This window comes from Rattus rattus, chromosome 7 (assembly GCF_011064425.1).
Source record: "Rattus rattus isolate New Zealand chromosome 7, Rrattus_CSIRO_v1, whole genome shotgun sequence".
NCBI lineage: Eukaryota > Metazoa > Chordata > Mammalia > Rodentia > Muridae > Rattus > Rattus rattus.
The window spans coordinates 113666977-113682284 of NC_046160.1; the positions used below are offsets into that span (position 1 = coordinate 113666977).

At 49.9% G+C, this 15308-nt stretch overlaps 2 protein-coding genes across 4 annotated transcripts in view; one reads left to right on the forward strand and one right to left on the reverse strand.

Moving 5' to 3' along the window:
* Positions 1 to 9600, forward strand: part of Rin3 (Ras and Rab interactor 3) — a 73279-nt gene extending 63679 nt beyond the window's left edge. The window contains exons 7-9 of the mRNA XM_032908270.1: positions 961 to 1092; positions 6253 to 6416; positions 8554 to 9600. Of these exons, the coding sequence (XP_032764161.1) occupies positions 961 to 1092; positions 6253 to 6416; positions 8554 to 8874 (617 nt within the window). The 3' untranslated portion in view covers positions 8875 to 9600. The remainder of the gene's footprint in view (positions 1 to 960; positions 1093 to 6252; positions 6417 to 8553) is intronic.
* A 2843-nt stretch (positions 9601 to 12443) lies between these two features.
* Positions 12444 to 15308, reverse strand: part of Lgmn (legumain) — a 38161-nt gene continuing 35296 nt past the window's right edge. For 2 of the 3 annotated variants that reach the window (XM_032908271.1, XM_032908272.1), the window contains exon 12: positions 13876 to 14211. In XM_032908271.1, the coding sequence (XP_032764162.1) occupies positions 13891 to 14211 (321 nt within the window). In that variant the 3' untranslated portion in view covers positions 13876 to 13890. Of the gene's footprint in view, positions 12966 to 13230; positions 13299 to 13875; positions 14212 to 15308 lie in introns of those variants that run through there. The other variant, XM_032908274.1, reaches the window with a different exon arrangement.

Genomic DNA, 15308 nt, shown 5'->3' on the forward strand with positions numbered 1-15308 from the left:
ATTTCAAAGCTGTACACATCTCCCCAGGGAGTGCTGCCTGTTGTACAGAGCTGGAAGAGTCAGCTAGGAGCTGATGTGTTCCAACTGTGCTCAAAGCTGGTATTGGTCCGTCAGCCAACATCAGGGGCAAAGACATGGATCTGGTCTCACCAGTGATCAGCACAGAACTCTGAGCACAGGCCTCCCAGCTCTGAGCCTCGTCCTGCCCATGGTGAGGTTGAACCTGTGGTGTGTAAGGCTGTTGGGATGCCCATACCAACTCAGGGGAGCTCATACCATGTTCAGGTCTGCAGTTTGGACTTGGTCACTGTGGAAATGGTTATATCATGGAAATTGGCCAGCACCGCGGGACAGTTTCTGTTCCTGCCTTTCGCTTGGAAATTCTGTTGTGAAGCATCTCTCCTCCCAGTCAACTAAGCATACGCTTTGGGGCTCAGGTTGGATTGGCAGTGGTGGATCTCAAGCACAATGGTAGTCTCTGGGGTAGTGATTGATCTTGGGCAGTGATAGATCAAGGTCAGTGATATTCTCGAGCAGTGGTTGATCTCAGACACAGTAGTTGGTTTTGGGCAGGAATGGATCTCAGCAGTGGATGTCAGGGGCTATGATGGATCTCAAGCAGAGGTGGATCTCAGGGCAGAGGTGGATCTCAGTTTTCCCCACACATGCCCATGAACTAGGTCAGCCTGTGCACTATGTGTCTTGAGAACCAGATAACCCAGCCAGCAGCCCGGGGTAGCTTCAGGGGAAGAACCAGGAAAGGGCAAGGAACCATAAGTTTGTCACCCCAGCCCAGAGCTCTTTCTCAGTTCCTTCTTGTCTCCCCACACTGAGCCACCCTAGGAGTTGTTAGGGTCCTCACTGTGGAACCCTGCAGAACCTTGCTCTTCCAGGGTAAGCTCAGGTCCCTGAGGGGCTCACAGCCTGGCCCTCACAGCCTTCATCCTCTTCTCCTTGCAGGGAAGCCCTACGGGGCCGACGACTTCCTGCCTGTGCTCATGTACGTACTGGCCCGCAGCAACCTCACTGAGATGCTCCTCAATGTGGAATACATGATGGAGCTCATGGACCCTGCCCTGCAGTTAGGAGAGGGTGAGTTTCCCACTACCCCTACACCCACCACATCTCCCAGCAACCCAGGCCCACGCACTCCCAAGCCAGGTGGCCTTGCAAGGACTTCTTAGGTAGGGCCGGACTAAGGTTAAGCCCTAGGGACATCACACAGGCTCTGCCCAAATAGCTCATTGACCAGGAAGACGGTCAGGTTGCAAAGAAAAGTGAGAAAACTGGGATGGTAGGAAATTCAAAGAATTCTGGGAGCATGCTACCCTGACAGTGCAGTCAGGGAGGGCTTCTGGAAGGAGGTGATACCTCGGGCTGGGCATTGAAGGGTGAGCAGGAGCCTTAAAAAACAGATAAAGAAGAGGAAGGAGCCGGTCATGGTGGCACACGCCTTTAATTCTAGCACTCAGACAACAGAGGTGGATCTCTGTGAGTCGATGGCCAATATGTTCCATATAGGTTCTAGGCCAGCCAGGGCTGAACAGTGAGACCATGATTCAAAAGTAAACCAGTAAAACCAAATTAATTAATTAAATTTAAAAACAAAGACGTTAGCAGCTTAACAAGTGATGCTAAAATGGCAGACGGTGTCTTCATGGAGTGTAGCAAGTACGGAGCTGTTCTTAGATGGGGTGGCCCCTGGGCTCAGCCCTGGCCAGGTCTTCTGTCCATAGGAAGAAGTCACTGAGGCGTTGCGGGCTCTGTGCTCCCTGGTCGAATGAAGGAAGGGTGTGATTTGCCACAGCCTATCTCAGTTTCCCTTCCCCTGTCCATCCACCCACCACTTCCTCCGGCTAGGGCCTCAGCCATCCCCCACTAAGAATCACTTGAGATACAGAAGCCCCAGTATGGGCTCTGAGGGACCACGACACGTCCTGGGGCTTCTACCGTCGAAGAACGGACCCAGCCTCCCAGGCACAGGCACCCCCTTTGGGCTTTGTGGTTCCCACGAGTGGCTGTTCCCCTTTGCATGAGTTTGCATCTGCACCCCCAGAGCTTGAAAGGCTGACGTAAGTGCTTCGCTGAGGTCTTCTCAGCTCAGGGGAACAGGGAAAGCTGAGAACCTCGCTGTCACCGGTAGCTCTGAGCTGTCGCTGGGGCACCTGGAACCACCTCCTTTTCCTCTTTAGTTAAATGTTACCTGCAATTGGAACAACTTGTTTTCCTGAGCCGTCCGGGGAATCAGAGGAAGCAAGATTTTTTTTTCAGTCCATCAACACATCCATCCACCCTTCCACCCACCATCCATCTACTTGTAAATCCATCTGTCCATCCACCTATATCATTCACCCACCTACCTACTCATCCACCCATCCATACCTACATCCGTCCATCTATCTACCTACCTGTCCACCAATTCATTTACCTATCTATCCATCTCTCCATCAACCCTCCATTCACCAGCCCATCCATCTGTTCACCCATACATCTCCTCACTGGTCCATCCATCCATAAACTTACCTGCCCACTCATCGACTCATCCATACACTCTCTGTCATCTATCTACCCATCCTCCATATCTCCATCCACCAACCTGTGTACTCATTGAACCACCCGTGCCAGACACTGGGCTGCAGTGCAGAGCAAGACAGGGAAGTCTGGGAGTCTCATGAGAATCGACGAACACCCCCTTCACTCTCACATTTAGGACCTCATCGCCTCAAGACTGCCTCCTGGGTTTCACCATGCCCCTGGAAGCACCCAGAGACTGAAGAAGTGGACAGGGATCTCTAGCCAGCACTGCTGAAAGGGTGGCACTCACCCTGACGCAGTGTCCACGCAAGCCCTGGGAAACAAGGCACTGTGCCATGTCTGCCCTGGATCACTCTCCGCCTGTAGAAACACTGTCTCCTATGTGTTCTCATGACCCCCTCCGGCCTGTGGTGTGGTGTGATTTATCTCAGACTGATAGCTGGTTCCCATAGTCTTCCCAGCAGTCATTTGTGGCAGCAGAGATCAGGGCCTTCCTGTGAGCAGCTTGGAGGGCTGGTAGGGCCCCCTTCTTATACCCACCCCATCTCAGGGAAGTCGCCTGGCTGGAGCCAACCAAGAATCCAAACATCTCCCACAGGCGTCTCCCTAGGCCTGTACCCAGCTAATCGCACCAATGGATTTGCCAATCAACCCACTACATAATGACTGGGAAGTGTCTGCAAAACTCATAGTGGTGTGGCCCGCCACCTAGTGCTCATAGTGGGTACTACATGGTTTCCAATGATGGCTAGAAGGACCATATGAGATGTACAGGACTTGAAGGGTTAGGAGAGCCCCAGTAGAGCTTGGAGTTCCTCCCAACTGCCCCTGCGAGGACCAGAAGCCTCCAGAACTACTGTCTGAGCCCATATAGTTGGATGACCCAAGCTTGACTAAGGCCTGCCCCTTACATGTCTAAGCCCATATAGTTGGATGACCCAAGCTTGACTAAGCCTCGCCCCTTGCACATGACATAGACAAGCAAGTGACTTTTCACCAGGTTCATTCATCTCCAGGACTCAGAATCAGAGCATCCCTAACCTTGCTCTGCTCTCCCTGCCACAGGGGCAGGACTCGGGGCTGTGACTGCTCAGCCAAGCTAAGGAATCTGGAAGTGAGCGTTTTCATCCAGGGCCACTTCTGATACCAATAGAGCTCTGATAGTCGAGGCAGGAAGATGGATTGAGTTGGGTCCCAGGCAGAATCAGCCTCGTGTCCAAAACCATTGGCCTGGTCTTCATAGCCAGGAAAAGCAGTCTAGAGAGTGTCAGGAAAGCTAGGGCCTGAGGAAAGCAGGATGCTAAGGGCAGGGGGGCAGCGCTGTGTGATCTTGGCCATGTCACCTTCTGGGATTCAACAGTTACCAACCTGTGTGTTGTGATCCCTTTGGGGGTTGCATATCAGATATCCTGCATACGCAGTAGCAAAATTACAATGATGAAGAAGTGAGGAAAATAATTCCACGATTGGGGATCAGCATGACATGAGGAACTGTATTAAAGAGTCACAGCATTGGGAAGGTTGAGAACCACTGCTTTAAAGTGAAGGGTCTCGGGCTGGAGAGATGGCTCAGAGGTTAAGAGCACCAGCTGCTCTTCCAGAGGTCCTGAGTTCAAATCCCAGCAACCACATGGTGGCTCACAACCATCTGTAATGGGGATCCGACGCCCTCTTCTGGCGTGTCATCGACAGCATACTCATATACATAAAATAAATAAATTTAAAAATAAAAGCTTCCAAAAAAATTTAAGTGAAAGATCTCAGCAAGGTTCTAAACTCCTAACAAGTTGACAGTCAGATAAACATTCCCACAAAGTATTATCTTTGAGCTTAAAATTCCATGATTCGTCAAGCTTAAAGTACCTTAAAGCCTCAATTACGTTACAGATTAAGATTTTTTTTTCTTATCTTTCTTATTGGATATTTTTTTATTTACATTTCAAATGTTATTCCCTTTCCTGGTTTTCCAGACATAAGCCCCTATGCCATCCCCTTCCCCTTCTTCTATAAGGGTGTTCCCCTCCCCATCCACCCTCCTTCCTGCCTACCCAACATTCCCCTACACTGGGGGTCCAGCCTTGGCAGGACCAAGGGCTTCTCAAGGCCATCCTGTGCTACCTATGCAGTTGGAGCATGGGTCAGTCCATGTATAGTCTTTGGGTAGTGGCTTAGTCCCTGGGAGCTCTGGTTGGTTGGCATTGTTGTTCTTATGGGGTTGCAAGTGCCTTCAGCTCTTTCAATCCTTTCTCTCATTCCTCCAACGGGGATCCCGTTCTCAATTCAGTGGTCTGCTGCTAGCATTGCCTCTGTATTTGACATGCTTAAGATTATTTTTAAGGGGCTGGAGAGATGGCTCAGAGGTTAAGAGCACTGACTGCTCTTCCAGAGGTCCTGAGTTCAATTCCCAGCAACCACATGGTGGCTCACAACCATCTGTAATGGGATCTAATACCCTCTTCTGATGTGTCTGAAGACTCATACACATAAAATAAATAAATAAGTTTAAAAAAGATTATTTTTAAAGAATTTTAAGTGGGCTAATATTTTGGTTGGTTAAAGGCAGACAGTTCCACCCAGTCCGGGGACCTCGGTTCAATTCCTGGGACTCTTGTGGTGGAAGGGGGAAACTGACTTCTGCAGGTAGAGTGTGCCCACAATTACATGTGCACACGTGCACACAAAGTGAATTTAAAATGTAATACATCTTTTAAATGGACAGGACCTCGCTTTGTAGCTCTGCCTGGCTGGAGTTTGCCACGTAGACCAAGTTGGCATCCCAACTCACGGACATCCACCTGCCTCTGCCTCCTGAGTGCCGCTATTATCGCTGTGTAGCATCAGATATTTTTACTGTTTTAAATCCTTAAAAATGTCATGCAATAACTAAAATTTCCTGTGTATCTTCGAAGTCTGTTTTTATAATAGGCAATGCATTCATGGCGCTCTACATGTTAAAGCATGTGTATGCTACAGTGAGGGGGGCTCCGAGTGCCTTCTCCACACTCCCCCAGGCATCCATGTCTCTCAGCTCCTTACACATCCTCTATATTTTAAAACACTTGAAAATGGCAGTTTAAATCTTAAACTTAGTTTCAAACATCATTTTAAGAGTACCGAGTTTGGCTGACAGACTTGTAGGAATTGCTGGGTTTCTCTGTCCTCTTCCCAATTCGACCACATTGAATTAAGTATCCTTAGCCAGCTGTGGTAAACCAATCATATTAATCCCAGCACTCGGAAGGCAGAGGCTGGTGGATCTCTATGAGTTCAAGGCTAGCCTAGACTTTACTATGAATTTCAGGCCAAAACTAAGTAGTGGGACCCTGTTTGGAAAGTGTGTGTGTGTGTGTGTGTGTGTGTGTGTGTGTGTGTGTGTGTTTTATATGTAATTATAAGTGACATTTCTAATGTGTAAAATAGTCATATGCATAACTTCATATATATTATATATGGGCTATTCCACATGATTCCTTCTTGAAGGAGGCTGAGATGTGAGCTAGGCTGTTCTATAAAGTGCCAACTGCTGAAGCCCCAGTGCAATGGTATTGAGAGACGCCTTTGAAGCAGGTTGTAGAGCGTGGATGCCCCCTGGTGGCTATGGAGGGAGTGGCATGTCGGAAGCAATGGGTGGAGCCACACACATTGGGACCAGCTCCCTCCCAATGTGGTGGATCCAGACCTTCCTAGTTCAACCTGTGTCCTTGACCCACCCCATAGGTTCCTACTATCTGACCACCACCTATGGAGCCCTGGAGCACATTAAGAACTATGACAAGATCACAGTGACCAGACAGCTGAGCGTGGAGGTGCAGGACTCCATCCATCGCTGGGAACGCAGGCGCACGCTCAACAAGGCCCGGGCCTCCCGCTCCTCTGTGCAGGTGATGCTGGGGACTATAGTGACTGGGGCTACTGTACAGCTACCACCAGTGCTCGATGCTTGGCTTGGCCTGCCAGCTCTACTATCCCTAGGGTGAGCAGTGAGTCTCCCACAGAGGAATCCAAAGCTCTACTTAGCAATCTGCCTAGCTCTGCAGTTCCTGAGTAGGCATAGAAGTACCACCAGGCAGGTGTTATAACCCAATGGACGAAGTGGTATGGGAGGAACAAGACATTCTACATACCCCAGGCTGCATCAAATCGAGTCACCCACATGTTCCCAAACAGCCCAGATCAGCTCCCTGCTACAAGCACGCACACATGTATGCACGCCCATGTACACTCCATTCTTCTCAGTGCTGCTGGCCACGGCTTCCCCATTACAACAACCATCATGCCATGTTGTAAATCCTCTGTGTAGAAAGCTCTCATACGGGGAGGACAATTTCCGCGGTTCATGTGTCTCAGAGGCCTGAAACCCAGGGTCTGGGACAGAACAGGACGGCAATGTGTAGAAAATGTGTAGAGTTGGACCAGGAGGCCAGACAACCCTCCAGAGCTATTCATAGTTATATGGACTCTGTGTAGAAAATGGAGTCTGGGCCTCTGGGAGACAAGAGGCCTGAATTCTGCACCCAGCTTTGAACTAAGAGTTGATTCTAGCCATCCTCTTCAGTTTAGCAAAACGGTACATAAATAAGCCTCCATCCTCTAGCCTAAAAAGTCCTAGGTTAATCATTTGGAAGTGGTAGTTACCGATGGCGTGCCCCCTCAGAAACTCCACTTCCCATCCTTATCAGCCAACTGAAGCAAATGAGTCCTGCGTCCCTGCCCCTGCTCCAGACTGCCAACCTAGCATCTCTACTCCTTTCTGGAGTATGGCTTCAGCTTCTGCCGCTCTCCATGGTGTAAATACTCCCTCCCAGCAAGGTCAGTCTCAGCTCGCATTGCTGAGCTGGGAATTAGAAGGAGATGCATACCATAGACTGGCTCAAGCTAGTAGGCATTGGCGTGAGCCAGTGCCAACCCCACACACACACATACCCAACAGCACCTCTGTCCCACCTTCCCCTTCTGGAAAGAAACAGAAGCCTACAGTGAGGCCCAGACCCTGGCACTCTGTAAGTGAACACCACCCCGTAACATGGTCATTAGCGCCTTCATGGTTGTGGCTGTGAGCCATCCACTGGTGTTGCCACTCCGTCCATGGTAAGGCAGCCCCACACACATTATTTCACGCTGGCTTGGTGGCAGTGTGCGGCTCTTGTCCTCGGTCTATAGCTGGAGCAGCAGTGGTCAGGGTCACACAACAAATGGAACCATATTCGAAGCCTGGGAGGGCAGAGAGCCCATGGACCCGTACTGCATCGCCCTTCCCCAGCCCTACAGGCACCACCTCACATGCCCACCTCCACTTATCCTAAACTCACCCCTTTCCTCAGCTCCTCACCCCCCAGCTTCCCTCAAGCCTCTTCATGCCCTGCCTCTAAACCACAGAGACAGCTCCTGCTCTAAGAGGCCAAACAACTCCACTTGCCTGGACTGTGAGGTGCTAGGACTATAATCTACACCTGCAACTCTATACTGCCTTCCAGCACTGCACCTGAAGTGCAGGACAGACTCAGCAGGGATGAATGAATGATTGGACCATGCCGACAGGAGCCTGCAGACTGGCTAAGGGCAGGGGACGGGGCCCTGCAATTGTCACGACTCAAAAATGATTGAATCAGCCAGGAATTGATGGCTTAGCTGGTACAGGTGCTTGACAGGCAAATTTAACAATGTGAGTTTAATCCCTGGAGGAAGGAACCAACTCCAGAGTTGTCCCGGGACCCCCACATGGGCATTTGGGGCACACACAGTGCATCATGCATACACACAAGAATTAAATCCGTATTTGAAACCTGACTGAATCACCCTGAGTAAGTCCAGTGGGGAGGTGAGATCCAGAGAAGGAAGAGTTGCCCTCTTCAGCTTCACAACTGCTTGAGGCCCCCCTCTGTCCAGAGAAGGCAAAGACAGGTCCAATGCCACCATGCTCCTGTCTGCTGGCCCTAGCTCCCAATGTTGGGATAAGTGTGACCCAGAATGCTATCGATCAAACCTGGTAACCTCAAACCTCCTCCATCTTGCCTGCAGGACTTCATCTGCGTGTCCTACCTTCAGCCCGAGCAGCAGTCACGGACACTGGCGTCACGGGCAGACACAGTAGCCCAGGCACTGTGCGCACAGTGCGCTGAGAAGTTTGAGGTGGCCCAGCCCCAGGACTATCGGCTCTTCGTGCTGGTGGATGGGCGCTGCTTCCAGCTGGCCGACGAGGCTCTGCCGCACCGCATCAAGGGCTATCTGCTCCGGAGCGAGCCCAAGCGAGACTTCCACTTCGTGTACCGGCCCCAGGACAGCGGCAGGGATGCGTCAAACCAGCCCTATCTAGTGGTGCGGGAGCCCAACTTCCTATGAGATGACCCCCCGCTGAGCTGTCGTGGCCAGAGTGTAGGAGGATAGAGGGACTGAGACTGGGCTCTCATTGGCTGCTCCGCTTGACCACATATTCACCCCAACAAGGTGCCTGTGTCAATCACACTGGTGTAAGGCCCACTGAGCATGCCTAAGCCAATCAGGCAGAGGCATAGCCTGAGGTTTCATGTTCTTCATTGGACAGTAAGGGAAACCAGGCTCAGGTGGAAGAGGCTCTCTAGCCAGCAGCATCAAGCAAGCCCATTCCTGCCCATACCCTGTTCTTCAGGCAACTCCTTCTGCCTTCCCTTGGTCACGTCCCACCTCCTACCCCTTTCCTGGGAAGAGCTCGCTTTCCCCAGGACTGGCTAATGAAGGGGTTCCTGGCTCCAGCTGCTCCCTGAGCCTCAGGATGGAGCCGAGATGTTGGTCCACAACAACCCAAGATCTAAGAGTATTGTATTGAAGAGACAGCTCTGCACCGCACCCCTGCCTCAGAACTTGCCTTCAGCTACCAGAGTGCCTAGTCTGCCAGGGCACTGGCACCCGAAGCAGCCAAGCCAGCTCCAGGGAAACGTGAACAAGTTCAATGCCATGAGACTGGGGGAGTTGGGAGGGTCATTGAAAGACCTGTTCTGTGATGGAAACATCACAGGTCATCGGTGTTGCCAAGACGCACTATGGGGGACGGGAGTGGGGTGGTAATAAAAGCCCTTTTGCAAATGCTAACTCCTGTGAAGTGGCCAGAGTTCTGCTCACTGGTCTGGGACTTGTTGCATCTCCACCATCCTTGGTTCCCAGCACCCCAGGCTCTAGACGATTTCTAGAACCATCCCTCCTACCCTTTGCTATTACTCTTGGGAATTCCAGTCCTCTTGACCTTCACCAGGTTAGCTCTTATATTGCATCCTTAAAGTCCACCTCCAGGAAGTCTTCCTTGACTCCCAGTGTTAGTCATATGCAAGATAGCTGGTCAGACCTATCAGGTTTTAATTAATGTCTTTTTTTTTTTTTTTTTGAGACAGGTTCCCATGAGTAAGCCCTCGAGCTCATCAGTAGCCGAGGATAGCCTTGAGCATATAGAACAGTGGCTCTCAACCTTCCTAATGCCACGACCCTTTAATTCATGGTGACCCCCAACCATAAAATTATTTTCATTGCTACCTCGTAACACTAATTTTGCTACACTTGTGAATCAGAATGTCCATAAGCTGTTTTGCCATGGTCCTAGGCAAGCCCTGGAAAAGGGTCATTCACCACCTCATTGAAAACCGCTGATCTAGAACCTTCTAGGGCTGCTGGAATTACAGGCGCGCACCATCACAGGCGTTTATATGGTGATGGAGCTGGAACTGTGTAACGAAGCAGGCAGCGTCATCAGCCTTAATGCTGCCTTACGCCTTTGCTTTCTCCCTGCCCCTCTCCATACCCATACTCTCTTTTTTCACAGCTCTAAGACATGGCCCCAGCTACCACAGAACTCCCAGATTCAGCAATCCTCCTTCCTGCCTCAGCTTCATCAGATGCATACCATCCACGCCTGGCTTTTACAACATGAGTGAGACTTAACTCACATGCCACTTAATTCTGGCTAAAACATAAATATCATCTAACCTCCTGGGCAGTTGAAAATCTGCATGGAATTCCAGGACTTACTTTTAATCATGTTCACGTGGGTCACGGGTATGCACAGGTGCATGCAGTGCCTATGGAGACCAGCAGGGGGCCTCAGAGGCATCAAGCTGAAGCTACAGGGTTGTGAGCCATCATCATAGGTGTGAGGAACCCAACTTAGGTTCTCTGCAAGCGCCCTTTGAGCTCTGACCCCTGAGCCATCGCCCCACAGCATGTAACACTTGACATCCTCGAAATATAAGTTGGCCTCATCACTAGCAGTCTATAACATACACTGGGGTTTGTTTGGTTTAACGTTCTTATGTGTATGACTGTTTTGCCTGGATGTCGTAACTATCCACCACATGTGTGCCTGGTGCCTTTGGAGGCCAGTCAAGAGCTCTGGTCTGCCCAGGAGGTTAGATCTTTATGTTTTAACTAGAATTAAGTGGTATATGAGTTAAGTCTCAGTCATGTTGTAAAAGCCAGGCGTGGATGCTATTAAACACAGTTGTGAAGCACCATGTGGGTGCTGGGAAATTGACCTGGTCCTCTAGAACACCCACTCAGTCTTAACCACTGAGCCATCTCTCCAGCCCCTCAGCCTAGGTTCTATGTGTCATATTTGGTCAAAGGGGTGAGACGTGTAAGAAACCACCCCTCCCCAGGACATGAAATCAACTGGAGACTGACAGACAGCAAGAGGCGACTGGTTTTGCAAGCAGGTTTCTGTGGCTAAGATGCCACATTCTCACTTTGTTTACATGTCTCTTTATTATTGACGTTTCCAGGTGTGTGTGTGTGTGTGTGTGTGTGTGTGTGTGTGTGTGTGTGTGTGTGTGTGTGTGTGTGTGTGTGTGTGTGTCATGTGGTATGTGTGTGTGTGTGTGTGTGTGTGTGTGTGTGTGTGTGTGTGTGTCTATGTGGTGTGTGTGTGTGTGTGTGTGTGGTGTGTGTGTGTGTGTGTAGTGTGGTGTATGTGTGTGTGTTGTGTGTATGGTGTATGTGTGTGTGTGGTATGGTACGTGTGTGTATGATGTGGTGTGTGTATAGTATGGTGTATGTGTGCGTATGGTGTGGTATGAGTGTGTAATGTAGTATGTGTGTGTGTGTGTGGTGTATGTGTGTTGTGTGTGTGTGTGTACATCTTACCTTTTCATTATAGGTCTCTATATAACTTATAGTCATGGTAAAATAGACTTATCTCCATATTTTATACATCTAGGGCTTACCTCTAATTTTTTAAAATATTTCTAGGTTATATTATTGGTCATCTGTGTTTTTTCAAACAAATCTCCAAGAGCAAACTTGCTCCTGACTAGACTCACGCAACTCAGACCCATCGGTCTGGAGGCTCCCTGTGCCTGAAATGCTGACCAGTCACAGTCCTCAGCCTCCTAACCCTCCAGCATCCCCTGGAAGTAAACTGAACCAGGCATGAAGGGGCACACCCGTGTCCTGGCTATCTGAGGAGCTGAGACAGGAGGATTCCTGAGGCCTGCTTTGCAACATAGTGAGAACCTGTAAATGAGGAAACGGGCTGACACCCAGCAGCTCTCACTCCCAGTTTTCTCCTTAGTCACTAGCACCATTAAGTGTCTCTCTGTGTAGATTTGCCTGTTCAGCACATATCACATAAAGCTATGTAAACCATGGTTTTAGCACTTGGCTTCAATTGGCTTAATAACGCTGTACCCTATATAGATACTCCATTCCTTTTTACTGCTGTTTACAGTATTCCCCTGCATGGATACAGAGCACGGATTTCACGTCCCCAACAACCCCATCTTTGAGTGTACTGTGCCAGAGAAATGGGGCCATGTCCCCTCCCTGCCTTGCTCACAGAGGGTTGTGGGGAGCTGCAAGGTCACACAGCATAGAACAGTGGAGAATGGGGAGGTGGAAGGAGACAGCCCACCACGAGCAAACGTAAAACACAGACTACGACAAAGCCAGAGTCCAGGAACAAATGTCTCACTTCACTTATTTGTTTTAGGACATCCATTATTACAGAATAAAATATAAAAGCAATCAAAAATTATATATTCTAAAAATAATTCTCCAGTAGGGACTTGCTTTTGCCCTCTTCGGTAAAATCACTGTGAAGGCGGCAAGAGGTTTCAGCTTCGAGAATTTCTCCGGTTCCTTCACTGGCTACAGAATCCGCAGTGAATCTGCTCTTGAAAGCTAATGGACAACAAAACAAACACAAAAATTCCTAAGAAGCAAAAGTTCCTTCCTCCAGACCCAAACTGGCTTCTTAGTAAGCAGGTATCCTCAGAAAGCAAGCCCTGGGGTGGGCGGGTGGTATCCCTGGGGGCGGGGCTTAGGTGCTGCCTCTGACTCCGCCCTTCCGGTCTCCGCTTGGTTCACTCCGGTTGGTTCACATTCCAGTGTACTGTGCTCACTCTTCTAGAAGCACCGGGAAGAGAGCTGTTCAGTAGTGACTAAGGCACACTTTGTCCATGGCCATCTTTATCCTGCAAGAAACAGGAAGATGAATCAGATGAGCTAGGCCAACCCTGAAGAAAGCAAGACATTATCTAATTCTGGGCAGGAGTCATGCAGGGCAAAGTTCCTAGCCATCACCACTGGGAACCCAGGCCCTCCGATTCCACTGATGAGTGGCCCCAGAAAAAAAACTGGGTCGTGGAGCTACAGTCTACTCGGGCCAGTGTATACCCCCCACCCCCACCCCGTGCTTTCAGAATGACGCCCGTCTTCCAAGTGCCAAGCATGCTTTACCTGTCAATCGGATATGGCTTCTCACAGAGGTTGGCCAGCACATACAAATACCTCAAGGCATGCTCGTACTGCAAGAAAACAAAGAACCGCAGGTGAGCACCTCACCACGCAGTCAGCTTGCCTCGCTTCTTCAGTCACAGAGACAAAACCATTTCAGCCAGGACTTCTAGGTCTGTTTAGGTCACGGATCTGCCACCTTCCTTCAGCAATCTGTAGGTATTCGCATGCTCTCCCCAGGAGAGACGAACATTCGCACACACCCTCAGAGCTGGTGAGGCTGATAAAGCACTGCCCAGCTTCAGCTGAGGAGGGAAGAATGACCTACAAACGCCAAGCTGGACCACAAAGGTGTAAAGCCAGGCTCTGCCGGGGTTTGGTCTGCAGGACGCAGTCTGCCCACCTTCCTCCAGCAGGATTCAAGCATCCCACGGTAAGCACGGGACTTTTTAGGGACCAACTAACTGACTGACTCTACAATTGGCCGAAACATCGTTCTTCACTCTCTAGGCTGTGCTCTAACAATAAATCTTAGGGGATGGACAGAAGATACATCAGGAGGAAGAAAGAAGACATCGTCTGGAGACGTGAGGATCGGCGAGGGGTGTGGGGCCACTTCATCAAGAGGAGCAAGCACCCTTCAACAGTAGTGGGGGCTGTCACCTACGACTGTGGTAGACAGGACACATGACCATGAATTAGACATCCAACTTCCCAAGGCCCAGATAGAATCTTTCGGTCCAAGCCGGTGCACCTAGTCAAGCACCACAATCCCAGAGGCAGGAGACCTGAGGACCCTGGCCGGGGACTCACCGTGACCGAGTGCCAGTTAAAGCAGTGTGTGCGGAAGTGGGTCACCGCCTCCTGGTGGCAGTCATGTGCTGTGAGCATGGCTCTCTCTGACAGATGTTTCTGAGCAGTTTCCCCAAATCCCGCCAGCAGGGAAACGATCTTTTGCACAGACTTCTCAATGATGTGCCTGGCCTAGGAAAAGAAGAGACAGCATTTCAAAACGATTCTGGTTTAACGTGCTCCCTCCCGGCTCTACGGCGAGAAGCATATTCAGAGGACTATCCTGACATAGACTTCAGCCCACAGTGAATTCAAACAGTTTAATACATGCACTCGACAGAAATGGAAAGTGTGTCTGGTTTCTAGACACTGGAAAGGCCAGACCTTCTAGATCTCCTATCACCACAGAAGAACTGGTATCTGACACCAGCCTGTGCCTGACGGAAACCTGCCTCTGAGGAACACCGCTATCATCATCCGACCCTGTGTGCTCCCTGGCCCCTCTGCCTGCTCAGGAAACCAGGGCTGGTTGCACAGAGAGTACAGGGGCTCCATGTTTGTCCCAGATGGTAGAAGAGCAATATAAAGACACTGCTGAAGCCAGACCTCGCTTCTCCACAAGTCTCTGACCCGCCCAGTGTTCATCTCCTGCATAGCTGAATTGTTCACACCACCCACAGTGACAGACCCAAGTGTGGTCCCAAGCACAGGGTCCCTAGAGCCCTGCGGGCCCCACAATGGCTTCCCTATGTTTCAGTGAAAAGCCCAGAGCCACAGAGTACACAACGGCGCAGTGTGAGGCTGTCCCCTTTCACACTGGGCACAGAACTCTGTGAATGTGAAGTGATGCTACTCTGTACTAAACCACTCCTGTTTTTTGAAAATGGCTATTTTTTTTTCCAGAAAATATACAGGGGCACAAATGAGTTTCTTATGGTTATTTCTGAATGAGTTCAATTTTTTTTAAAATCTCGATCCGTTTTTTTTAGTAATTATTTTACATAAAAATATAACGATACAATAGTTACAGGAAATTGTTGAATCTAGTAAATGTGTAGGATTCGAGACAGTTTTCAGATTTACAGCAGAAACCAGAGAAATTCTACAATATACACAATGACTCAGAGGCCAACACAAGGGTTTAGTTTCTGTGACTACCCAGGGGATAAAGACAAAACGCCCTTTCATGGCACTGTTACTTGTTCCGAGACAAGGTCTCATGTAACCCAGGTTGACCTCTAATGCAATATTTTAGCTAAGGAACTCCTGATCTCCCTGCCCCCACCTCC